Source organism: Phacochoerus africanus, chromosome 8 (genome assembly GCF_016906955.1).
Source record: "Phacochoerus africanus isolate WHEZ1 chromosome 8, ROS_Pafr_v1, whole genome shotgun sequence".
Taxonomy (NCBI): Eukaryota; Metazoa; Chordata; class Mammalia; order Artiodactyla; family Suidae; genus Phacochoerus; species Phacochoerus africanus.
In genome coordinates, this window is record NC_062551.1 from 88,312,458 (window position 1) to 88,339,481 (window position 27,024).

The 27,024-nt window shown below is 49.0% G+C and overlaps 1 protein-coding gene across 2 annotated transcripts; it reads left to right on the forward strand.

Annotated features, from left to right (window-relative positions):
- The first annotated feature begins 724 nt into the window (after nucleotides 1-724).
- LCK (LCK proto-oncogene, Src family tyrosine kinase) lies at nucleotides 725-26,713 on the forward strand. Of its 2 annotated transcripts, none has more exons than XM_047793059.1 (13): nucleotides 725-859; nucleotides 17,851-17,960; nucleotides 18,259-18,340; nucleotides 18,531-18,621; nucleotides 18,862-18,960; nucleotides 19,116-19,219; nucleotides 19,369-19,518; nucleotides 19,768-19,920; nucleotides 20,064-20,243; nucleotides 22,649-22,725; nucleotides 22,817-22,970; nucleotides 23,055-23,186; nucleotides 26,064-26,713. In XM_047793059.1, the coding sequence occupies exons 2-13, from the start codon at nucleotides 17,856-17,858 to the stop codon at nucleotides 26,264-26,266; spliced, it is 1,530 nt and encodes a 509-aa protein (XP_047649015.1). In that variant the 5' UTR covers nucleotides 725-859; nucleotides 17,851-17,855; the 3' UTR covers nucleotides 26,267-26,713. The 2 variants fall into 2 exon arrangements, with proteins under 2 accessions (XP_047649015.1, XP_047649017.1); XM_047793061.1 differs by lacking the exon at nucleotides 725-859 and adding an exon at nucleotides 2,802-2,820.
- The last annotated feature ends 311 nt before the right edge of the window (nucleotides 26,714-27,024 follow it).

The following is a 27,024-nucleotide window of genomic DNA, read 5'->3' on the forward strand; positions in this document are numbered from 1 at the left end:
AGGCAGTGGCCGTGCCTCTATCTGGGTTAGATGGGTCCCCCTACTCTCCGGTCCTAGTTAGGGGGTGTCGCCCTGCCCTCTACCCACAACAGAGGCTGTTACTGTGCCCCCTTTAAGACACGGGGTTGTCCTGCCTGCTTCCTTCAGCAACCCGTTGTCCATCATTCTTCTGTAAGAGGGGCGTTACCCTGCACTCTGCATAGGATAGAGCTGTTGTCCTGTGCCCTGAGATGGCATGGCTATTGTTCTGCTGCTGACACTAGCGGCAGTGTTCACCTGGTGTCTCTTTGCCTCTAACACGGATGTCTGCTCTCCAGTGATCTTGCAGGGATAGTTCCTCCCCTCTGACTCTGAAGCGATGTTACTTTTGCCCTTGAACTGTAATGAAAGGGTCACTCGGCTCTCAGACTGTGCAGCAGTGCGATTTGCCTTTCACTGAAAGCTGAGTGGGTGTCTGCTCGCCTCCTGCTCACCGGGGTTTAAAGGCTTCCCTTGAATCTCTTGTCCAGGTGCACCCTTCGGGGGCAGGAGAGATGTTCCATTAAATAGGCTTCCTCGCCTCCAGGTGACACCCCGGGGATGCGTAGGACCTGGACTGGAGATGTGTAGGACCCTCAAGGGCTGAGGGGTGGGGGGCTATGGGAGCAGGAAGCTTGGGGTGCTGGAGGCTTGTGGTTGGGTTGCTGGGGCCCGGTTGGCTGCAGAGCCCTCAGGAGGAGGCAGGAAGTCAGGGTGGGACGTGGGCGCGAGGAGACAGGCGGTAGCTACAACGCAGAGGGGAGCTGAAGCTGTGTCTGGGCAGCCAGGCTAGGCCAGGAAGACCATGTGAATGGGGCCAGAGGGCTCCTGGGCTGGGCAGGTAAGGAGTTCTGGGGAAAGTGGTCTAGGGGCGGGGGGGCAGGGAGGCGGGGTGGGGGGCGCTGCAGCTGGGCCTGAGGCCAGGCTCCCCTGATATGGAGCAGCCCTTCAGTTTGGGGGACAGAAAATCCTGGCTGGAGGTCATGTGGGAGGCAGGCGGAGCAGCTGGACCCCCTCTTTCCTGTGTAGTTGTTGCCTCTTGCCTGTGTCACATCAATGCCCCCTCACTGGGAGCATTTTTCTTGGGGATCTGTCACATAGAATGTCAGGTATCAAAAAGTCCTTCGGGAATCCCTAAATCCAGGAGTTGCCGATGTGGCCCAGCAGAAATGAATCCAACTAGGAACCATGAGGTTGTGGTTTCGATCCCTGGCCTTGCTCAGTGGGTTAAGGATCTGGTGTTGCCATGAGCTGTGGTGTAGTTCAAAGACACGGCTTGGATCTCATGTCGCTGTTGCTGTGGCGTAGGCCCGTGGCTACAGCTCCGATTTGAGCCCTAACCTGGAAACCTCCCTATGCCTCGGGTGTGGCCCTAAAAAGCAAAAAAAAAGAAATCCCTAATCCAATCCCTCCTTCCATGTTGGATCAGAACCCGAGGCCCAGATTGGGCAATGTATTCCATCCCCAAAGTCCATCAGCGAGGCAGCAGCAGAGCCCGGTCCCCAGAGAGGTGATGACCCACCCATGGGTGCGACTCCCCACCCATGGGCAGGGTGATGGTGAGGCTTGAGTCAGGGGCCCCAAGAATCCTTCTGATAGCTGGGGCAGACCCCGGTGACAAGAATCTCCCGAGAGAGAGAGAGAGAGAGAGAGAGAGAGAGAGAGAGAGTCACCCAGGGCATCCGTCTGGACACATGAGAAGTGATTTTAGCCTCAGTGACCAGCCTGTGTTGAGACAGGGAGGAGTCTTCCGTTGGGAGCGGATGGACTTGTGAGGGGATATTTATCATCTGGGATGGGGCCTCCAGGCTGCAAGTGTCTGACCTGACTCTGGGAAGTTGGGGGGGTCGGTAAGAGAATGATGGGAGAAGGGCAGAGGAAGGGCTATTTTTATCCTGGACAGGAGTGCAGTTGGCCCTGGGCAAGGAACATCTGAACTTCCATCTGGAAAGTCGCCATTCCCGGCCCTGCAGAGTATCCGCAGGATGCCCTCCCTCTTCCCTGTGCTCCCTCCCACTCCCACCCCCCATCCCACTCACTGCCTGTGGAGGACAAATGGGTCCTGCTGATTCCTGCTTCGAACCCCAGGAAGATGGAGGCCCAGGGAGGCAGAGTCAGCTCCCTGCCCACCCCCTCACTTTCTAGCTCTCGGCCTGCAGTTTCTTGGGTAAATCCCCACCTGAGCCAGATTTTCCAGGTTTCCCCTGCCTCACCCTCCACCTTTGGAGCTTTTCTTGACGCATAGTTTCCAATGAGAGTCGGCTTATCACAGCCTTACTTTTGTCCCCAACTCCAAGGCCTGCAGCCTCTTGTGGGGGCTGGGAAGCATGCTGGCTGTCCCTACACTCAGCCAGACCCCGGACCCACACAAAGAGCTACCCCATCCCCAGCCTGTGCTGATAGATGACTCAGGGTCCTTTGCCCTTGGGGCTCAGGAACAGAGGTTCTTTCTCTTTCCTTCCTTCCTTTCTTTCTTTCTTCCTTCCGTTCGTTCGTTCTTTCTTTCTTTCTTTCTTTCTTTCTTTCTTTCTTTCTTTCTTTCTTTCTTTCTCTTTCTTTCTAAGGGCCGCACCCACTGCATGTGGAGGTTTCCAGGCTAGGGGTTTTATCGGAGCTACAGCTGCCAGCCTACACCACAGCTCACAGCCACACCAGATCCGAGCTGTGTCTGTGACTTTTACATTGCAGCTCATGGCAACGCCGGATCCTTAACCCACTGAGCAAGGCCAGAGACTGAACCTGGGTCCTTGTGGATACTAGTCAAGTTCTTAAGCTGCGGAACCACATCAGGGACACCCAGAGGTTCGTCTTAAAGGGAAAAAGAGCCAAGCGATGGGGCAAAGGAACAGGCAGAGGGTTCAGGGGACGGGAGAAGGCTTCCCTTAGGCAATCCAGAAGGTTTCTTGGAAGGGTCAAGGCACTTCTGATGACAAAGGCTCATTTTACAGAGAACCTAGGACATGAAGCCAAGATCGCTGTCTCTGATTTCTGTTCCTTGGAATCCCCTGGGGGCAGAGACCTCAGCGCAAGACCAAAAGCGAGAGAGCCAACAGTTTGGTGTAAAGCAAAGGACCTCTGGTTCAGAGTCAGGCCGACCCAGGCACAATTCCGGTTCCTCCATTTCCTTGAATGGCTTCACTTCTCTGAACTGCAATTTACTTATTGGTAAAGAGGCAATAATACATCCCTTGGGAGTCCCCATCATGGCTCAGCGGTAACGAACCTGACTAGTATCCATGAGGATGTGGGTTTGATCCCTGGCCTCACCCAGTAGGTTAAGAATCTCAAGTTGCTGTGAACTGTGGTGTCGGCTGCAGGCTTGGCTCACATCTGGCGTGGCTCTGCCTGTAGTGGAGGCCAGCAGGTGTAACTCTGATTGACCCTTAGCCTGGGAACCTCCATATGCCTTGGGTGTGGCCCTAAAAAGACAAAAAGGAAAAAGAAAAAAAATCCCTCTCTTCCAGAAAGCTTGTAGGGGATCAAAGGGAAAATAATGGCTGTGATGTCCCCTGGGTAGTACGTGACATACGTAGTAGGTGCTTAACAGAGGTTAGGCACCCCCCCTTCTTCTTCAAATTGGGCATCAAAAGTTGGGGGGGTGCTATCCGCACCCAGAATTACTCCTACTCAGCACCTTGGCAAGGCCAGTGTTCCGCCCATTCCCGCATACTTGTGGTGTGGCTTTGCAAATGAGTTTGTTTCCTGTGTGTAGTGGGTGTGAGAATTCTAGGCTGGATCACAGAGTCTACCTTAGCGGAGGGTCCCACACACAGCCCCTCACAGACCCTCACACACACCCTTCCTTTCTAACCCAAACACCATTCACATCATCATTGTGAGATGTGTGTGTGTGTGTTCACAGGCAGAGGCAGGGACTGTGCATACATCACACACTGGATCCTGCACGTCCATCCATACACCCACAAGCTGATGGCTTCCAGGCCAAGCTCAATTCAATGAAAGCAGTGCAGAGGGGAGCTGCATATGTGGGTGGGATGGGGGCAGGTGGGACCAAGATACCATCCAGCGATATGGCTTCTAACAATCAATTTCCAAGTTGGTTTTAAAGTATCCAAAACTGCATTTCCAATGCTTGTTCTAAAGAACCCTAGTTCCATGAGGCACCTGGAAAGAAAAGAGTTCTATGGAATTCCTGTCATGGCTCCATGGTTAACGAAACAGAGTAGTATCCATGAGGATGCAAGTTCAATCCCTGGCCTCGCTTAGTGGGTTAAGGATCCAGCGTTGCTGTGAGCTGTGGCGTAGGCTGGCGGCTACAGCTCCAACCTGACCCCTAGCCTAGGAACCTCCATATGCCACGGGTGTGCCCCAAAAAGACAAAAAAGTAAAATTAAATTAAAAAATAGGAAACAGTTCTAGGGCCAAATCAACATGGTCTCAGTTACGAAGTGTCCCGTATGAACTTCACAGTCAAGGTTAACTTGTCGAAGCTCTGAAAGTCTCCCCAGAGAAGGCGCCTGTTTGATTTTGTCTGACCCAGTGTTTCCCAGACTTCCGTGACGGCAGAACCTTAATTTCCCACATACCATATTCCACGCCTACGCCTCTTGACACAAGGAGAAGAGTGGAAGGGCAAGCTGTACGCTTGATCTTTTTCAGGTGATTGTGTCTCTTACCGTTTTTGCACTGGTGGTGGTTTTGTTGGTTTTTTTGTTTTACAATTAAAAAATAGCACATGGCTGTTTTTAAAAATTCAGGAGTAGCCTAGTGGCCTATTAGTTAAGGATTCGGTGTTGTCAGTGCTGTGGCTCAGATTCAGGTTGGATCCCAGGCCCAGGAACTTCCGCATGCTGCGTGTGTAGAAAAAAAATAATTCAGGAATTCCTGTTGTAGCTCAATGGTAACGAATCTGACTAGTATTCATGAGGATGCGGGTTTGATACCTGGCCCTGCTCAACGGGTTAAGGAGCCAGGGTTGCCGTGAGCTGCGGGGTAGGTCAAAAATTTGGCTCAAATCCTGTGTTGCCATAGCTGTGGAATAGGCTGGCAGCTGCAACTCCAATTCGATCTCTAGCCTGGGAACATCCATATACTGCAGGTGTGGCCCTAAAAAGCAAAAAAAAAAAAAAAAAAAGAATTCAAACAGTACAGAGGCATACAAAGAAATACAAGAGGAGTTCCCTTGTGGCGCAGTGGGTTAGGGATCTAGCATTGTCATCACTGCAGCAGCTTGTGTCATTACTATAGAGAGGATTCAGTCCCCAGCCTGGGAACTTCTATGCGCCTTGGGAGCGGCCAAAAGAAAAGAAATATAATGAGTTCCCGTCATGACTCAGAGGAAATGAACTTGAATAGCATCCATGAAGATGCAGGTTCGATCCATGGCCTTGCTCAGTGTGTTCATCTGGTGTAGCCTTGAGCTGTGGCATAGGTTGCAGACACAGCTGGGATCCCACATTGCTGTGGCGTAGGCTAGCAGCTGCAGCTCCAATTGGACCCCTAGCCTGGGAACCTCCATATGCCGTGAGTTCGGCCCTAAAAAAGACAAACAAAAAAAAAAAAAAGAGAGAGAGAGAGAGAGAGAGAGAGAAATATAAGAAATGCAGCTCCCTCTAACCTCACTTCTGGGCTATGTTCACTGTAGACAAATTTGGCATGCATCCTTCTGTATTTTCCTATGTGTAGCCGCTGAAAAGAACCTAATCTCTGGAGGCAGATAGACCGAGTCACCGCTCCACCCCTTATTTGTTTGTTATGAGGCCTCAGACAAATTGCTTTACCCCATTGGGGCCTCGGTTTTTGCATCTGTAAGATGGAGATAATAATAGCACTTCATAGGATTATTACAAGAATTATATGAAATCATGCAAATAAAGGCTTAGCATTAAAAAATGAAAAAAAAAAAAAAAAACAAACAAGGCTTAGCAAAGAGCCTGGCTTAAAAAAATCTCCTACATATCCACATTTAAAAGCAAATAGGCTTATACTCTGTATTCTGTACTGTATGTAATTTGCTTGCCATGTTATATCTAGGACGTCTTCCCATGTCAATACAGGGAGATATACCACATCTTTTCAACGGTTTTAGCTAAGTATCATTAACTTGGTTAATGGGTAATGGTGGTGATTTTGAGTTGCTGCTTCCTGGCAAGTGTTGCTGTTTTGTGCTGTCAGTGTTTTTGAGAGTCACAGACAGTGATCAGAGAGCTGAAGACAGACTGTAAAAACCTTCCGTGAAAGTGGAGTGACCAGAGTTCCCATTGTGGCCCAGTGGTTGCTGGATCCAACTAGTATCCATGAGAACGCGGGTTTGATCCCTGGCCTTGCTCAGTGGGTTAAGGATCCGGCATTGCCATGAGCTGTAGTGTAAATCGAAGACTCGGCTCGGATCCTGAGTTGCTGTGACTGTGGTGTAGGCTGGCAGCTGTAGCTCTGATTCGACCCCTAGCCTGGGAACCTCCATATGCTGTGGGTGTGGCCCTAAAAAGACAAAAGACCAAAGAAGAAAAAAAGAGAAAATGGAGTGACCTGCCAGAGGGGCACCCACCTCTGTCACAGAGAGCAAGGCCAAGTGGAGAGGAGGAAACTTCTCTGTCTGCTCACCTCTGTGTCCAGCTGTAGATCAGAGCCTGGCACATAAGACAAAGCCATTAAATTTTTATTGTTGGGCTGGCCAAGTAAGAAAATTGTGCCTCCTCTAACTCACCCACAGAGGCCTAAGCCCAGAGTTCCATCTTGCACGGTGGCATTTCCCCAAATGTGACCTGTGCATCATGGACATGGGTGAGCGATCTTAAGGGGTAATGAATGAACATTTACAAACGTGAATTTAGGTATCACAGTGTGGTTCATTTTAATATATACTAATTTCTATTTATGGCTGGTGATACTGGTTTTCCATTTATGGTAGTGAAGTTTCCATTTGAGGTAAACATATTAAAGGTGAAAAAATGGTCCGTGGAAGTGCCAAAAATCAGAAAGGAAAATGAAAATGTTTAAGGCTGGGTAATGAAAGGCCCATGCTGGCTTCAACAAATTATTGTTCTTATTTACTTTGTCCTTACTATGTACAAAGCATCATGCTAAGTATTTTATTATATGGGATTACCTATACATATATATATATATTATGTTCACAACAGCCCTAGATGCAGGTCTTTTCTTTACTCTTTTTTCTTTCCTTTTTTTTTTATCTTTTTGCCTTTTCTAGGGCCTCTCCTGCGGCACATGGAGGTTCCCAGGCTAGGGGTCTAATCAGAGCTATGGCCACCGGCCTACACCAGAGCCACAGCAACGCGGGATCTGAGCTGCGTCTGCGACCCACACCACAGCTCATGGTAACGCTGGATCGTTAACCCACTAAGCAAGGGCAGGGATCGAACCCACAACCTCATGGTTCCTAGTCGGATTCATTAACCACTGTGCCATGATGGAAACTTCTCTTTTTTCTTTTTTTTTTTTTTTTGCCACACCTGTGGCATGTGGGCCAGGGATCAGACCTGAGCCATGGCAGTGACAATACTGGATCCTTAACCACTAGATGTCTAGGGAACTCATGAATCTTTCTTTCCCTCTTTCTTTCTTTCTTTCTTTCTTTCTTTTCTTTCTTTCTTTCTTTCTTTCTTTCTTTCTTTCTTTCTTTCCTTCTTTCTTTCCTTCCTCCTTCCTTCCTTCCTTCCTTCCTTCCTTCCTTCCTTCCTTCCTTCCTTCCTTCTTTCTTCCTTCCTTCCTTTCTTTGCTTTTGGCTGCGGCATGCAGCAGCTTGATGTGACCAGGGATCGAACCTGGGCTCACCACTAGGCCACCAGGAATTCCCCTCCCATTTTGAAGATAAAGGAGATGAGGGAGGTTCAGAGAGATATAGTAACCTGCCCCAAAGCCCTTTACCAATGAGTTATGAGACCTTGGGAATGAACTTGGGTCATTATGACATGGACATGGTGAGCTGAGCCTCCCTGACCAGCGGACTCTCAGAAATTTTTTTTTTCCCACTGTACAGCAAGGGGGTCAGGTTATCCTTAAGAAATTTTAATAAAGTGGTGTAGATTGCTAAACTGTAAGTAAGCCTTCATCCTGATTAAAAAAAAAACAACAAAAAAAACCATGATGCAAAATACATACAGAGGTACGTGAGGAAGGGGACTCGGTAAAAGGGATTTCTAGGGACAAGCAAGTTAATAGTTGCAGAGCCTCTTCCCAAAATACCAGCCTTAGAATACTCTACGGCCCTTGTTTACGGCAGTGATTAACTAGCAGAATCAGTTCTACCTTCAAGCCACCCCAGTTTGTGAAAATAAGCCATTTGTTTGTGCACAAGAGACAGCTTATCTTTTTCTTTCTCTGTTTTTGTGAACTCTGTGAACTCACAGAGTTCATTCGAAAGTGGTATTATGTCAAAGAGGAACATGTGAAAATCAAGAAACTCGGGACACATCCTTGCTTTACCCACTGGAAATTATTTACTCTGTTTGTCAACCCTCATTCTCGAGCACCACGATGAGGGGTCCATGTGGGCATCCGTACCCAAGGCTCTTTATTAAACGTCTTCAACTTTGACAATAACCAAGTCTTGGCCAAAGAGAAAGGCCAAGAAAATGTTTCAATTTATTCCTGACAGATTTTGCCACAAGGTGGCCCAGAGGACAACAGTGCCCTGTGGTGGAAGAGCCTGCCAGCTCTCTCTCTGTTTTTTCAATGGTTGCACTCGCTGCATGTGGCAGTTCCTGGGTCCGAGATGGAACTGGAGCTGTGACTGTGCCTTGCATCACAGCTGCAGCAATGCTAGATCCTGAACGTGGATCCGCAACTGCTGGGCCGCAAAGGAGCTCTGAATCTGTTGCATTTTTTTGTTTTTGTTTTTTGTTTTTTTGTTTGTTTCTGCCTGCTCTTGACATAAAATGTTAGCCCAAGAAACTCAGGCAAGAAGCTGCCACACACTTTGGACAGAATGTTGAATAAGTGAATAGGATTACAATTTAGGAGAGAAAAAGGTTTGCTTTTTTTTTTCTTTTTTTTTTTTGGCCTCAGTGTGCAGTAGCTTCATGTGTGATCTCAGTCCCCAGACCTGGGATTGAACCTGGGCAGTTGTGAAAGCCCTGAGTCCTAATCACTAGACCACCAGGGAATTCCCTTGCCTTTTTTTTTTAAGGAGACAAAACATGCTAGGTAAGATATCTACGGAGCCAGGCAAAATAATGTCTATGAAGGTTACAAAAGTGAACAAGTAGGCATGAATCAGGGCTCATTGTGCTATGATTCTTAAACAATCAGAACATGTAGTCCAGGAGCTTCAAGCGGCCTGGGATTTTTTTTTTTTTTAATCAGTTCTACACAATGTGAGCAGAGCCACTGTGCTGTGCACTGTGGTAAGGGACAAGACGGGATGGGACCGGAGTTCCTGTCGTGGTGCAGCAGCAAAGAATCTGACTAGGAACCATGAGGTTGGGGGTTCGATCCTGGCCTCACTCAGTGGGTTAAGGATCTGGCACTGCTGTGAGCTGTGGTGTAGGTCACAGACGTGGCTTGGATCTGGCATGGCTGTGGCTATGGCGGTGGCCGGCAGCTGTAGCTCTGATTTGACCCCTAGCCTAGGAAACTTCATATGCCTTAGGTGTGGCCCTAAAAAGCAAAAAAAAAAAAAAAAAAAAAAAAAAAGAAGAGAAAAGAAGGTGTGGGACCTGAAATCTAGCCCTTACTCCAATCTCCAATTCTGAACCCCAGGGAGAGGTGGCCCTTTATGACTGGCACAAAGTACTCTGTGGACTAGACCATGGATAAATCTTGAGTTTGAGAACATTACAGACCTTCGTCAGAGGAGGTCTAAAATCTACCAAATTCCTCCTATTGACTTTGAATTCTTGATTTGGGAGAAGAGAATATCCTTTTTCATTCACCCTAGAATCTGCCCTTGCTGTTGGTCCTGAGAGCCCTGAGGATTCTCTGGATCTGTTCCTTTCTTTCTCTCTCTTTTTCCTCTCTTTCTCTCTCTCTTTCTCTCTCTCTCTCTTTCTTTCCTTCCTTCCTTCCTTCCTTCCTTCCTTCCTTCCTTCTTTCTTTCTTTCTTTCTTTCTTTCTTTCTTTCTTTCTTTCTTTCTTTCTTTTTTTCTTTTTCTCTCTCTCTCTTTCTTTCCCTCTCTTTCTTGCCCTTTCTCTCTTTCTCTCCCTTTCTTCCTTTCTCTTTCTCTCTTTATTTCTCTTTCTTTCTTTCCTTCTTCCTTACAATGAGAAATTTATATCAAGCTTTATCTTTGATCTTCTTTTTGCTGACCTCATTTATTAACCTGGTTTAATCATTTTGGCTACCCAGCAATCTTCGTCAAATTAAGACCAGGATGGGATCCACATTTTATATAAATAAATACATGCATATACGACTTCACACTTATATAGGAACACAAACAAGCTATACATACCCCCATTCTGTCACACATCCATCTGAACACACTGACTCCTGCATACCACGGGTATGTACACATAAGCACGAGGCTCACTGATTCCCATGCCTCGATATGCACAGAATTGTATTCACCAGCCAAGTACAAGTATACTAAAAAAAAAAAACATTCTAGGTAGAGGGAGAATTGTCTTAGAGAGAAAGGCCTTTGTTAATAGCACAACAGTCACGTTTCTGATGGCGAGGGGATCCCACTCAGGCAGACCTCCCTCTCTGCTCCATTTTCTCCATGACTTTTCAGGATTCCCTACCCCCTTTAGACTTTCCAAGACGTGGAGAACAGAGGAAAGTTCCTTGATAAAGGAGATAGGGCACTGATTTGAGTTCCACCTCTGCCAAGAGCCCTCATGTGCTGTTGGAAAAATCACTTAACTTCTCTGACCTGCCACCTTCTCCACCTTTAAAATGAGGCTGGTAAATTACATCGGTGCTTCTAAACGCTTCCCTTCAAGGATGCCTCTGCCCCATCCCAATTGTGCTTTCCCCCTTTCCCCATGGATCTCCTGATTTTGAAGTTTGTGCTTACTAAACTCCCTCGTTTAGGTAGTAATTTTCTTGTTTTCTAGTTCCCATTTGAATCAGAGGTTGACCTAATTATGCTTTGAGGGAATAATAAAACAATTTGTCAAACTAAGAAACAAATCATAGTACAATTTCCCTTCAGATTTTATTTTTTGGCCATGCCTGCGCATGTGAAAGCTTCCAGGCCAGGGGTTGAACCCAAGTCCTCATGGATACTAGTCCGATTTGTTTCCACTGAGCCACGACGGGAACTCCCACAACGCCAGGTTCTTAACCCACCGTGCTACAATAGAACTCCTCCCTTCAGATTTTTTTTTTAAGTTTTTTTTTTTTTTTTCTTTTTTAGAGCCGTACCCGTGGCACATGGAGGCTCCCAGGCTAGGGGTCTAATCAGAGCTGTAGCCACTGGCCTACCCCACAGCCACAGCAATGCCAGATATGAGCTGCATCTGCAACCTACACTACAGCTCACGGGAATGCCAGGTCCTTAACCCACTGAGCGAGGCCAGGGATCAAACCTGTGTCCTCATGGATACTAGTCAGATTTGTTAAGTGCTCAGCCACGAGGGGAACTCCTCTTTTTCTTTTTTAAATTTAATTTTATTGTTATTATTTTGGGTTTTTTTAGGGCCACATCCACGGCATATGGAAGTTCTCAGGTTAGGGATCTAATGGGAGCTCCAGCTGCTGGCCTATGCCGCAGCTATAGCAACACGGGAACCCAGCTGCATCTGTGACCTATACCACAGCTCATGGAAATGCTGGATCCCCAACCCACTGAGCAAGGCCAGGGATCGAACCCATATCCTCATGGATACTATGTGGGTTTGTCTTTCTCTTTCTGACAGGAACCTTGTCTTTCTCTTTCTGACTTAACTCACTTACTGTGATAATCTCTAGGTTCATCCATGCTGCTGCAAATGATACTATTTCATTCCTTTTTATGGCTGAGTAGTATTCCATTGTATATATTTATACCACATATTTATCCATTCATCTGTCTTCGGACATTTAGATTGCTTCCACATCCTGGCTATTGTAAACAATGCTGCTATGGGAGCTCCTGTCGTGGTGAAGCAGAAATGAATCTGTCTAGGAATCATGAGGTTGTGGGTTCAATCCCTGGCCTGGCTCGCTGGGTTAAGGATCTGGTGTTGCCATGAGCTGTGGTGTAGGTGGCAGCCTGTAGCTTTGACTAGACCCCTAGCCTGGGAACCTCCATATGCCATGAGTGTGGCCCTAAAAAAGGAAAAAAAAGGAGTTCCCGTCGTGGCGCAGTGGTTAACGAATCCGACTAGGAACCATGAGGTTGCGGGTTCGGTCCCTGCCCTTGCTCAGTGGGTTAACGATCCGGCGTTGCCGTGAGCTGTGGTGTAGGTTGCAGACGCGGCTCGGATCCCGCGTTGCTGTGGCTCTGGCGTAGGCCGGTGACTACAGCTCTGATTCAACCCCTAGCCTGGGAACCTCCATATGCCGCGGGAGCGGCCCAAGAAATAGCAACAACAACAACAACAACAAAAAAGACAAAAAAAAAGGAAAAAAAAATTCTACTATGCACATTGGAGTGCGAGTGTATGTTTTTTTGTTTTGTTTTTTTGTTTTGCTTTGTTTTTGTCTTTTCTAGGGCCGCTCCTGTGGCATATGGAGGTTCCCAGGCTAGGGGTCTACTTGGAGCTGTAGCTGCAGGCTTACGCCACAGCCACAGCAACTCAGGATCTGAGCCATGTCTGTGACCTACACCACAGCTCACGGCAATGCCAGATCCTTAACCCACTGAGCAAGGCCAGGGATCTAACCTGCAACCTCATGGTTCCTAGTCAGATTCGTTAACAACTGCGCCACGATGGGAACTCCATGCAAGTGTATGTTTTAAGAATAAAAGTTATCTCTGGATATGTGCCTAAGAGCAGGATTGCCAGATCATGTAGTAACTCTATTTTTAGTTTTTTTTTCCTTAATGTGACAGAATAATTTAAAATTCAAGATATTGTATAAGCAGAGTTACCTTTGTGGTGCAGCAGAAACTGATCCGACTAGTGTCCATGAGGGATTTGGATAGTACTGAGGATAGTATCCTGTCCTCAATCAGTAGGTTGGGGATCTGGCATTGCTATGAGCTGTGGTATATGTCGCTGACACAATTCAAATCCCATGTTACCGTGGCTGAGGCAGGGGCCAGCAGCTGTAGCTCCTATTCAACCCCTAGCCGGGGAATTTCCATATGCTGTGGGTGGGGCCCTGAAAAAAAAAAAAAAGAAAGATATTGTATAAACAATCCATTTCATGGTGGAGCAAGGACTTCAATTTATCCTTCTGTGAGTAATTCAGAAATGATATTTTATTTAATTAATTTGTTTGTTTTGGCCACACTCCTGGCATGCCTAAGTTCCCAGGCTTGGGATTGAACCCCAAGCCACAGCAGTGACAATGCCAAATCCTTAACCACTAGGCCGCCAGGGAACTTCCTATTTTCAGGGATTTTTTTTGGTTTGTTTTTTGGCCACCCCTGACACATGGAGTTCCCCGGCCAGGGTTCAGATCCAAGCCACAGTCACGACCTAAGCAGAAGCTGCCGCAACATAGGACCCTTAACCCACAGCGCTGGGCTGGGGATGGAACCTGCATCCCAGCACTCCCACAATGCCTCCTATCCCCTTGAGGCATAGCGGGAACTCCTATTTTTAGTTGGTTTTTTTTTAAGGAACCTCCATATTCTTCTCCTTTGTGGCTTACATTCCCACCAACATTGTAGGAGGGTTCCTTTTTCTCCACACCCTCTCCAGCAATTGTTATTTGTAGACTTTTTTTTCTTTATTTTTGTCATTCAGGGCTGCACCTGTGGCATATGGGATTTCCCAGGCTAGGGGTCGAATTGGAGCTACAGCTACTGGCCACAGCCACAGCAATGCCAGATCTGAGCCACATCTGAATTGCAGTTCACGGCAATGCTGGATCATTAACCCACTAATTGAGGATCAAACTCTTGTTCTTATGGATAATAGTCAAGCTAGTTAGCGCTGAGCCAGAATGGAAACTCCATGTAGACTTTTTAATGATGGCCATTCTGACCGGTGTGAAGTATACCTCACTGTAGTTTCCATCTGCACTTCTCTAATAATTAGCGAAGCTAAGCATCTTTTCATGTGCCTATTGGCCATCTGTACATCTTCTTTGGAGAAATGCCTGTTTAAGTTTTTTGCTCACTTTTTGATTTTTTTTGTTATTATTGATTGTTGAGTTTACAAGCTGTTTGTATATTCTGGAAATTAAGTCTTTGTTGGTTGCAACACTTGCAAATATTTTCCCCTAGTCCATAGGTTGTCTTTTCATTTTGTTTATGATTTCCTTTGCTGTGAAAAAAACCCTTAAATTTGATTAGGTCCAATTTATTTATTTTTGCCTCCTTGAGATTTTTGAAATATCAAAAACCCTGCAAGCCTTCAATAGTATCCTGGAGCCTCATCAGAGTGTGTAGCTCCCAGGGGCTGGGAGCCACTCACCAAAATAATCTCTGGCATTGTCAGGTCCTGGGGTCTTCTGATTGCTGCCAGGCTCTATACTCCAAAACTCACGCTTTTGTAGAGGGCAAGATCTGTTACCTGCAGGGCTCTAGGAGAACAAAATAAGCCACAGAAGAAACTAGGCTCAGATACCAGCAGCATTACAGAGTTCCTTTCAAGTTAATTTAACACAGCTTGACTTTTTCTCACTCCTGGCCCCAGTCTTTAGGGATGTCAGGTCCTTACTTTTAGGCCCAGATTCATCCAGGAGATGGATCCTGCCTGCATGCTCTCCTGGCCCCTGGTCCAAGGCCTGGTGACTCCTTTCCCCTGCCCACGTGACCCTAGCCTTAACCAGATACCAGCTTCCAGCCCTGTGACCTTCAGCCTAGATTCCTTCTGCCCCATCTACCAGTCTCTCCTCATTGCTGCACCCCAGTTCATCCCCTTTTCTCAACCCCAAACTTTTCTCATCTTTTTCTTAGCCTTTTTTCAAAGCCTCCAAGAATGTCAAGTCTGGAAGGGGCCTTACCACATTGACACTTCGTCTGATGTTGGTGCCCTCTGTGTAATACAACCAACCTGTGGTTTTCCAAGGTCTGTTTGAATATCGCAAACAACAGGATGCATAGGACCTTATTAAACAGCTCAGCTCATGTTAGCTTGGTGCCGGGTTATAATCAGTCCTTTGCTGAAGGCTTTTGCTGCTAATCAGTTCCTGGCCATTATAACATTAGCAGTCAAAAATATCAAAAGCCATTTGTAGCCACAGATGAATGGACTCTGGCTGAGCAGGAGTTCTCAAATGTCTCCCCATAACTGTCCAGGACACCTAACAATAAGAGGAAGAGTATATATACCATTCTCCTTAAAAGGCTCTCGAGGGAGAGTCCCCACCGTGTCTCAGTGGAAGGAAATCTGACTAGTATCCATGAGGATGTAGCTTCAATCCCTGGCCTTGATCAGTGGGTTAAGGATCTGATGTTGCTGTGGACTGTGGTGTAGGTCACAGATGCAGCTTGGATGTGGCATTGCTGTGGCTGTGACATAGGCTGACAGCTTCAGCTCCGACTGGACCCCTAAGAGTAGGAACCTTCATATGCCGTGGGTGAGGCCCTAAAAAGACAAAACAAACAAAAAAACCAAGAACTTAAAGCAGAGAGGATTATTTAGTCCCATTCTTTCACCTTCCAAAACAGGGGTTGGCAGGGGAGAATGGGCACTGGTGGAAGTCTTCCTAAACTCTAAACTAAGCCAACGCTTGTCTGAGCTTATGAGAAAGGAATGACAATCCCCACTTGACAGAAAAAGCAAAGTGTGGCTGGGGAAGACTGAGTTTAGCAAAGTGACACAATAAATATCAGAATAGCAATTTGAACATAGGTCTCTCTGACTCCAGGGCCTCTCTGTAATGTGTGTGTGTGTGTGTGTGTGTGTATTTTGTCTTTTTTAGGGCTGCACCTGTGGTATGTGGAGGTTCCCAGGCTAGGGGTCCAATCAGAGCTGTAGCTGCTGGCCTACACCTGGCCACAGCAACATGGGATCTGAGCTGCGTCTGCGACCTACACCACAGCTCAGGCAACGTGAGTTGCCACAAACAAGTTGTGTGAGTTTTAACAGCTCTTTCCGGGCCTGGGTTTGCTCATCTAAAATCAGAGGTTAGGAAGGTCCCCTGTGGGGTAGTGGGTTAGGGATCTGGGTTGCCACGCTGTGGTATAATTTGCAAATGGAGCGTGGTTTAGATCCCTGGCCCGGGGACCATCCACAGGCTGCAGGTGTGGCCAAAAATAAATAAATAAATAATAAATAAAATCAGAGGTTAGACTGGGTGGTTTCTAAGATTGTCAATGGGAAAATCTGTGCATGAACCTTTCATATACCAGGCAACTCCTTATTAACAAGAATAGTTCTGGGCGCTGGGTGTTTCAGGCGGAGAAAACGGAGTCCCTGCCCATGATGAATCTCCATCTCAAGGGGGTAGGAGAGGCAAGGGACTGATGTATAGATTAGTGCATTCATGGCACTCAGTGTCTAAGTTGATGATTGTGGTCTGAGTGGAACATTGTAAGGGCAAAGAGCACTGGGGAGGCGTCACGGAGTAGGTGACATTTGAGCTGAGCCTTGAGGTTGAGCTGAAGTTCAATAGATGGACAAAAGTATTCTAAGGCAGTCAAGCTCCATATGCAAAGCCACATTGTAAGAAGAGAGTGAGAGGTTTTTGGGAAGAGGAGCTCAAAATGCAGGCTGTGGGAGTTCCCGTCATGGCTCAGTGGTTAACGAATCTGACTAGGAACCATGAGGTTGAGGGTTCGATCCCTGGCCTCGCTCAGTGGGTTAAGGATCCAGCGTTGCCATGAGCTGTGGTGTAGGTCGCAGACACGGCTCGGATCCCCCATTGCTGTGGCTCTGGCGAAGGCCAGCGGCTACAGCTCCAATTAGACCCCTAGCCTGGGAACTTCCATATGCCGTGGGAGCGGCCCTAGAAAAGACAAAAAAAAAAAAAAAAGCAAGCTGTGTTAATGTGTGGGTGGAGGTGCCTGGGTCTGTGTGGAATAGACTGAAGAGGTGGATTTGATCTTGATATTAAAGGGTCCCGAATGCATGGCAAATTAAACTTTATTTGAGGACTGGTGTTTTCAAGCAGTTCTGAGGAAGCTCCCTGGGGAAGGAGGTGCTGCAGGGACTCCTAGGGGCTTCAGAGTAAGACCCCCTCTGCTTCATGCAGAACAGCTCCCCTTTCACCTGCTTTATCTATGGGGTTCTGCTTGATTTCATCTGACAAAAAGTTTCCACTGCTAGAGCAAGCCAACATATATAAAAGGTATGGCCAATAGGGTAGCTGAAGGGTTTTCCGCTGGGGAGAAGCAGAAAGAAGCCTCTAAGGAGACTGTGTTGGGTGGTTTGGGGAAGCAGAGGCCTGATGGCTGATATTTGAAAGAATGGGTCTCATTCAACTTTCTAGGCTGGAGAGGGGAATTGTAATTAGGAGGTGGGGTGCACACATGCCTCTAACAGAGGAGGATTAAAATTCAGGTCTCCTCTAGGGCTTTGGGTCGTGTGTGTCATCTCTATAACCTAGGCCCCCAACTTGGGGGATGGGCAGAGAGAGCAGGAGGCGGGAGAGGCAGGAAGTGGGCAACTAGACTAACAAAGGTGCCTGTGGCGGTTTGCCCAGCCCAGGTGGGAGGGCGGGGCCTAGGCCTTAGCAGGGGGCCATGTGTGACTTCACTGGGAGCTAGGACCCCACTTCGCTCTTTTCTGTGGCTGCTGAATGGGTGCTGGGGGGCTGACAATCTCAGGTACTCGTGGAAGTTCCCAAGGCTAGGCTCAAGCATGTCTGTTGTAGGGGGAGTAGATATTGGGGGAGCCCTTTCAGCCCCCTCTCCATTCCCCCAGGGACCATGGGCTGTAGCTGCAGCTCAAACCCTGAAGATGACTGGATGGAAAACATCGACGTATGTGAGAACTGCCATTACCCCATAGTCCCACTGGATGGCAAGGCCACGGTAAGAGGCAAGGCAGAGGACTTGGTGAGGGAGGTGGGTGGAGTGTACAACCCGGAAAAAAGACATGGACCACCACTACACACCCTTGAAATAATAGCAAGCACTCTCCCCTGCAATACGGAAAGGAAAAGAAGCCCAGAGAGAGGAAGGGACTCTTCTAAGGTCACACAGCAAGTGGTTGGAAAATTCGGTGATAAGACCCAGCTGAGCTGAAGTGAAGGCGAGATGGGCAGTGGGAAGGGGAGCCAGGGTCTGACCTTTATCTCCTGCTTTCTGAATCTGCTCTCCCACCCCACAGCTGCCCATGCGGAATGGCTCTGAAGTTCGGGATCCACTGGTCACCTATGAGGGCTCCAACCCCCCAGCCTCTCCACTGCAAGGTGACCTCAAACAGCAGGGCCTGGAAGATTAGGCCGTGGATGCTTGGCCGTGGGCCTCCCTCTTCTCCCCACCTGCCCTCCACCTGTCCTCCCTCCTTCTCCCCAGTTTTGTCTGCTGCCTTGTAACCCCTGAACTCATGCTTCCAGCCTGTTTCAGGCTGGTTCTCCCTGACGCCTCCTCTCTTTACAGACAACCTGGTGATCGCCCTGCACAGCTATGAGCCTTCTCACGATGGAGACCTGGGCTTCGAGAAGGGTGAACAGCTACGTATATTAGAGCAGTGAGTACCTCCTTCACCCCACCCAATCCTTGCCTTGTGGTAGTATGAGGGAGCTGGGATCCCTGCTACTGCAGCCCTCCTGTCCCCCCTGATCTGGCTTGCAGTGGGTGGGCGCCCGTGGTGCAAAATGGGAGGCTGAGCTGGAGGGTGAGGTGGCGTGGCCAAACTGGGGGCTCCGCGGGAGGGTTTCCAGCCAAGTCCGAGGCAGAGCAGATGATGCTAACGGCTGCTGTCGCCCAGGAACGGCGAGTGGTGGAAAGCACAGTCCCTGACCACGGGCCTGGAAGGTTTCATCCCTTTCAACTTCGTGGCCAAAGCAAACAGCCTTGAGCCGGAACCGTGAGTGGGGGACTCGTTGTCGTGGGGATGGTTGGGAATAGATCCAGGGACCTCGGAGCAAAGGAGAGGTGCTAGAGGTGGTGGTGAATGCCTGAGGGTGATGGAGGAAGAACGGACCAACAGACGAGAGAAGCCTTCGCTTCTCCCTTGCACAGCTGGTTCTTCAAGAATCTGAGCCGCAAGGATGCGGAGAGGCAGCTTTTGGCGCCCGGGAACACGCACGGCTCCTTCCTGATCCGGGAGAGCGAGAGCACAGCGGGTGAGCGGCTGGGCGGGGCCGCGGGCTGGGGCTGCGAGCGGAGGTCCAGGGGTGAGGGGCCCGCGGGGCATGGGGGGGGGGGGGCGTTGATCGAGGTGCAACTCTCCGGAGGCCACCCCTCGCGTTCCTTCATCCTTTCTTTGCTTCAGGATCCTTTTCATTGTCCGTCCGGGACTTCGACCAGAACCAAGGAGAAGTGGTGAAACATTACAAGATCCGAAACCTGGACAAAGGCGGCTTCTACATCTCTCCCCGCATCACTTTTCCTGGCTTGCACGAACTGGTCCATCATTACACGAGTGAGCCCGGCAGGATGCCCTCAGACGTGTCTGAGGCTCCTTCACCTGAGCCCTATCCGCCTGCCTCCCCCAAGTCCCTCTGAGGGGTACCCTCCATCCATCTCATTATACGCCTTCCTTCCCCGCAGTGGGTGAGGTGCCGCACCCTGTAGCCCCCAGGGTCAGGTGACAGCCCCACACCTCCCCTGCCAGTCCACTTCCCCATGTTGACAGCCCTCCCCCTCCTCCCCCCACGCCTTCTTCTCATAGATTCTTCGGACGGGTTGTGCACGCGATTGAACCGGCCCTGCCAGACCCAGAAGCCCCAGAAGCCGTGGTGGGAGGATGAGTGGGAAGTTCCCAGGGAGACGCTGAAGCTGGTGGAGCGGCTGGGGGCTGGCCAGTTCGGGGAGGTGTGGATGGGTGAGTGAGGCCCTCCAGGACTGCGGGGAAGCAGGGAGGGGAGGCGACCATTGAGGTCGCAAGAGTCCCATGGCAGTGCCCTGTTTCCTGGTAGCTGCCTGGCTCCGGGTGCCAGTGACTTCCCCAACCCCTCCCCGCCCCAGGGTACTACAACGGGCACACGAAGGTGGCAGTAAAGAGCCTGAAGCAGGGCAGCATGTCCCCCGATGCCTTCCTGGCCGAGGCCAACCTCATGAAGCAGCTGCAACACCAGCGACTGGTCCGGCTCTATGCGGTGGTCACCCAGGAGCCCATCTACATCATCACGGAATACATGGAGAATGGTGGGCTCTGCCGCTGCGCTTGGCCGCGGGAGTGGGGAGTGGGGGGATGGGGGTGCTGCTTTCTTCTTTGCCCCTGAGTGAGGGTGGGGGAGATATGCCTGGCTCAGCACTGAGGTTTTCTAGAGGAATTTTTATGAGCCCCTAAAGACTCACCTCCAGGGGCGACTAGAGGGTGCATGGAGAAGAGGGTGTGTTGTTCCAAGATCCACTGGGAGCCCAGCTGGATGTGGCAGGCTCTGGAGGAGCATTCACCCCCCAACTTCCCTGACTGCAGTCTCTTTTGCCTTCTTCAAAGCTGCACTTTGATCTAAGGATGCTTGATCTCAGGAGATGAGTAGATCCCTAGCCCCATTTCTTTCCCTTTGGTCCCTGAGCCTTGGGAAGGCAGATCTGATCCAAAGCCCTCTTTTTCAGTTCTGGGTGAGCACCTACCACCCCCCACCCCCATTCCCACCTTGGTCACTGTTGGACAGATTGAGAGCCTTGGGAAGGTAAATAGGAATTTCTAGGCTCAGCTTTAGGCCAACACTTCTGATGCTCAGTACCCCCAAGAATAACAGCAGAAATCTATGTGGGCTCACCCGGAAATAAGAGTAGTCATTAAGGGCTCTAGAGTCTGACTGCCTGGATTGGAATCCTGGTTTCAGGATTGTGTGGCCCAGGCTGATCACTTTGCTTCTCTCTGCTATGGTTTCCTCAACTGTAAAATGATGATAACAAAAATTAGTAACTTTCTTATAGGGTCTTTGTGGGGATGAAAATTAATGCATATAGAGCAGTTTTGTTTTGTTTTTGGCCGCACTCGCAGCATGTGGAAGTTCCCAGGCCAGGGATCAAACTTGTGCCACAGCAGTGGCCCAAGCTGCTGCAGTGACAATGCTACATCCTTAACCCACTGCGCAAGAGAACTCCCATATAGATCAGTTAGAACAGAGCCTGCCATATCGTAACTGCTAAGTTTGTTGTTATCTGACTCTGATTCTTTTTTTTTTTTAATTTTATTGAAGTATAGTTGATTTATGATGTGATAATTTCTGCTGTACAACAAAGTGATTCAGTTATACATATAAGGCTCTGATTCTTTGGGAGTATAAGATCTTGCCCTCCTTCAGGAAGGGAAAATGGGTGTTCATTGGGTAATAGAGTCTGGAAATGGCAAATGGGTTTTTATCATGTAGGCCACCTTTAATTGGTAGTTGCATGGAGTTCCGTGTTGAGAAGGATTCTGAAGTCCATTGGAAGTGAGTTCTGAGAATGATTAGTAAAGCCTGCCATGGACACATTGGAGGAATGGCAGTATATGTCTACATATTTGCTGCCTCTTTAGCAACTCATTCAGGACCAATAGTGGGGACATTCAGGTTGTTATCATCATCACACAGGGTTTTCTTCTTCTTTTTGCTTGTTAGGGCTGCACCTGCGGCATATGGAAGTTCCCAGGTTAGGGGTTGAATTGGAGCTACACTGGCAGCCTAGGCCACAGCAACACTGAATCTGAGCCGCATCTGTGATGAGCTACACTGCAGCTTATAGCAATGCCAGATCCTTAACCCACTGAGCAAGGCGAGGGATCAAACGTACGTCCTGAATACTATTCAGGTTCGTAACCTGCTGAGCAACAACAGGAATCCACACAGGGTTTTAATCTCTTGAGAAGCACCAACAGTCACTCGCTTTATCCCAGCCACTCCCATCCCTGATCTCCTGGTCACCCTCTGCTACCAGAGAGGTGGTCCCTCAGGCCCCCAGGACACCTCTTTCTATACTTCATTGAACACATTCAGCACACATTTATTGTTGCTTACTTTGGGCTGGAACATTGATGGACAAAGCAAGGTTCCTGATATCAGGGAAAAGTTTTACTTACGCATAATGGGAAAAATCAGACTTTGTGCCTTGGGAGAGTTCTAGCATGCCACAGGGAAGGTAAATGAGGATGCAATTTATTATGCCTGGTAGGATCTAGAAAGGCTTTCTAGAGGAACAGGCTAGCTGAGCCATGAACAAAAAGTAGAATTTTTAGTAGATGGGACAAAGAGGCTTTGGGTGCCCAGTGGTCTATGCGGAAAATCTCAAATTTGTCTAGAGTGAGTGGAGTGAAAAAGGCAGGAGTGGAGGGAAGAGAAAAAACTACAAATGTGGACCAGGCAGGCCTTTGGATGCCTGGCTGAGGAGTTTGGGCTTCATGCCATTAGTGACAAGAAGCTTACAGACCCCTCTAAGCCTGTGGCATCCTAGACCGTAGGAAAAGACCTTCACACACTCTGAACACATACTCCTCACTTTCAGCTCTTATGCTTCCTTTTCCCACATCAGACACTATTCTAGACCCCCAGTTAGGGGAAGAGGGTCTGGGAGCTTTCCCTGCTCTGGCACCTGGGTCAGCAACTCTTACTTGCCCACAGGGAGCCTGGTGGATTTCCTCAAGACCTCCACAGGCATCAAGCTGACCATTAACAAACTCTTGGACATGGCAGCCCAAGTAAGGAGACGGCAGAGGGGCTGGGCCTGGGCACAGGGCAGTGGGATAAGGCTATCTGGCCCAGAACTACTGACCTGTACCTGGCCTGCAGATTGCAGAGGGCATGGCATTCATTGAAGATCGGAATTACATCCACCGTGACTTGAGGGCTGCCAATATCCTGGTGTCTGATACCCTGAGCTGCAAGATCGCAGACTTTGGCCTAGCGCGCCTCATTGAGGACAACGAGTACACAGCCAGGGAGGGTAGGTGTGGGGTATGAGGGAAGACTGGGGGGGTGCAGAGTCTGGCCAAACAGACCCAGGTAACCTCCGTCTGCCTCCCTCCAGGGGCCAAGTTCCCCATTAAGTGGACAGCACCAGAAGCCATCAACTACGGGACATTCACCATCAAGTCTGATGTGTGGTCTTTCGGGATCCTGCTGACGGAGATTGTCACTCACGGTCGCATCCCTTACCCAGGTCAGGGTCAGGGGTGGGAACGGAAAGGGTGATGGGCAGCAAATCCGTCTTTCTACTCCATTCTTCCCAGGCTCAAAATCTGAAATTTTCTAGCTGCTTCTCCTCTATCCTCTCAGAGGTGATACCCCTGCCTCCCTAATCAGATGCTGCATCTCCTAGGCCTGGTTTCCATCTCTGTCTCTCTGGGCCTCTCTTCCTTCCGCGACCCCAGCTCCTTTCTTTAGTTTTGACACAGGCAGCCTCATATGTACAAGAGGCAAGAGACCTGCTTTTTATTACCAGATCTGCCACTGATGCTTTCTGTTTGGCTTTGATCAGCTCTTTCCTTCTTTCTCTAGCTGTCAAATGTGTGTGTGAAGTTAGAATGGTACCTGACCAATACTAAGTTCTCAAGAGTGCTAGTTTTTTTTTTTTTTTTGGTCTTTTGTGTTTTTAGGGTCACACCCATCGCATATGGAGGTTCCCAGGCTAGGGGTTGAATTGGAGCTGTAGCCGCTGGCCTCCGCCACAGCCACAGCAACATCAGTTTCAAGCCGCGTCTGCGACCTACACCACAGCTCATGGCGACACCGTATCCTTAACCCACTAACTGAGGCCATGGATCAAACCTGCACCCTCATGGTTACTAGTACAGTTCGTTAACCACTGAGCCACGACGGGAACTCCAAGAGTGTTAGGTTTTAATAATTACTTTGGGCAAGTGACAGGTAACTTCATCTCTCTCAGCCTCAGTTTCATGATATTAGAAAAGACTCTTTGTGAAAGAGCTTGATTCATAGTAGGTGCTCAGTAAACGCTGACTTTTCTTTCCTCTGGGGCCTACCTTGTAGAGTGAAAGAGACATGTAAACAAATAATTCCCACCCTCCCCCCACCCATCTCCTGGAGAAAGTCCTTTACCCCTGAATTCAGCCAAGACAGGATTGAACATTTTTTGGAAGGAACTTGCCAGGAAACTCTGGGGGAAAGGAAATAGAACACAAAGACAGCGTAGGGAGGTCATGGAGCACAGCGGCCGAACGTGGAGAAGTTTCCCGCCTCCCCAGAGCCGTGTGCACAATACTTTGCTCCTAGGATGGTAAGGACACCTTAGAATCAGGTGAGAATATGCAGGCCTTTTCTGCCCTGGATCTGCCCTATCACAGAGTCCAGGGGTAGCTTTGGGGCTAGAAATATACTCTAGTCAGAGTTCCCTTGTGGTGCAACTGGGTTAAGGATCCAATGTTGTCACTGTAGCAGCTCGGGTTGTTGCTGTGGCACAGGTTCAATCCCTGGCCTGGGAACTTACACATGTTGCAGGAGCAGAAAAAAGAAAGAAAGAAACACACTCTAGTCATCCTGCCAAGGGCTCACAATGCTCCCTTAGAGAATTTTCCTGTTAGAAGAAAAAAGGCAGTGAAAGCATGATGATAAATGGCAACTGACATGTGGCTTCAGGGTCAGGGAGACTAGGGGGAGTAATGCAGACCTGGCTGAACTTGCATCTGCTCCAGCAGATGGTTGCTATTAAGACACATTGGCCCCCAAAACAGAACTTTGTTGTTTCAAGAGAAGCCAAAACTTAGAGTTTTAGGAAATCTTGCCCATGTTAAAGTATTGGTGATGATTCAAATTGTTTAAAAACACAATAGGAACCAAGCCAAAGTAGTTCCTTGGACTATGTTTAGGCTGGGTTTAGCCAATAGGTTTGTACCTTTGACTCCAGCCACGGGTGCTTTCCCCCGGTTTATGTCCTTCAGTGTCCTGATTTTGAAAAGTGAGGGATGCATAGCTAGAGGCCCTCCAGGGGCATGGCCTGGGGAAGGGAGGTCTCTATTGACTCGGATCCAGTTGGAAGTTTTTTGTTTTTTTTTTTGTTTGTTTGTTTGTTTGTTTGCTTTTTAGGGCCACACTAGCAGCATATGGAGGTTCCCAGGCTAGGGGTTTAATTGGAGCTATAGCTGCCAGCCTGTGCCACAGCCACAGCAATGTCAGGATCCCAGCTGCATCTGCAACCTACACCACAGCTCACGGCAACGCCGGATACTTAACCCGCTGAGCAAGGCCAGGGAATCGAACCCACAACTTCACGGTTCCTAGTTGGATTCGTTTCTGCTGAGCCACGACAGGAACTCCCAGGTGGAAGTTCTGCACGAGTACAACTTCTGTTTTGCTAGGACCTTCTAGGTGTTGGGCTCTGGGGACTGCCTGTCGCAGTCTCTTCCCAGGAGGCTGAAGGGAAGACCAGAGGCCACACGGGCACTTTAGAAATAGGGAACTGTATTCATGCTGTGACCATGCAGTTCTTCAGAGCAGCTTCTCTTGGAGTCCACATGCAAGGACCCTACCAGTGGGGCCAGGACCCGCACAAAGGGAGGGAAGGCACCCCAAGATGATTTCATCTGGGTCACAGAAGGGCCTGGTGAATCTTCTCTGACCCTTGCAGGGTCTACCTTCCTGGGGTCTGGGGTCCATCTGGCTTCCTGATGTAGCATTTCATGTGCCTGTTCCCAAAGTCAGAGAAGCCTCCCCATCCCTGTCCTGACTGTGAGCCCCCATCTACTCCGGGGCCCTGACCACTGCATCCTTCTCCACCTAATATTTATCACAAGTACTCTTTATGCAGCATTTCATCTCCAGGCACCAGCCTCAGGGCTATATATGCACTCTCACTCAATCCTCATAATGACTCTATGAGGTGGGAACTACTATTAGCCCCTTTTCCAGATGAGGAAACAGAGGCTCAAAGAGGAACGGTGGCTCACCCAAGGTCTCAGGGCCACACACGTGTGTTACGGGTGCTCGCAACATACCCCTTGTCAAATGTTTTCACCATCACACCTGCCCGTGGGTTTCCAAAGCCTGGAGCCGTGATGTCAGTTCTCCCATCCACCTCTAGGAATGACCAATCCTGAGGTGATTCAGAACCTGGAGCGAGGCTACCGCATGGTACGACCTGACAACTGCCCAGAGGAGTTGTACCACCTCATGATGCTGTGCTGGAAGGAGCGCCCGGAGGAACGGCCCACTTTTGACTACCTGCGCAGCGTGCTGGAGGACTTCTTCACGGCCACGGAGGGCCAGTACCAGCCCCAGCCCTGAGGGGTCCAGCCGGCTGGGGCTTGGAGCCCACCCCCCATCTAGCCAACCCAGCTGGGGGAGATGCAGTTCTTGGGTCTCACCCATATGGGGCTTTGCACATATGGACTGTGCATGTGAATTCCACTCAGCATGACACATATACGTCTTGTGTCCTGTACACGGGTTCTGCAGTTGGCTGAGCACATGTGTCTTTATATGTGTGGCCTGTGCATATATGTCTTGGACACTTGTCCAAGCTGTCCCTTTCTGCCCCCTCCCCCTTCTGAGACTACCAAAGAGAGGAGAGAGGCCTGTGATGACCACCAGCTTCTTCCCACCCCTTTTCCTTTCTCTTGGTCATCAAGAAGCTCCTTGAGGACCAGGACGTTATCTAATACCTCTGTGTGCTCCTCTTTGGTGCCTGGCACACATCAGGAGCTTGTCAATAAATGTCTATTTGTTGATGAAGATTGTACATCTTTCTGCTCCTCGCTCCCATCTCCTCTTCCTTGGGAGGGGGGAGGAGGTGTTCGTTCAGAGGATGGAAACTGAGACACCCTGAATCAGGGTAAAAGATAGGATGAGGGGATATCTGAACTTTTTCCAGCCCTGCTGATGTTGGGGGCCTTATACTTTGCTGTACGGGTTTTTTGAACCCTTTGAACCCTCCACCCCAAGGGATTACGGGCAACCCCTACGCAGAACCTTCTAGAGAGTAGATGTGTCCCAAGATACTCCCCTCTCCCATTATATAAGGGTCTCAGCATTTTTAACAGCTG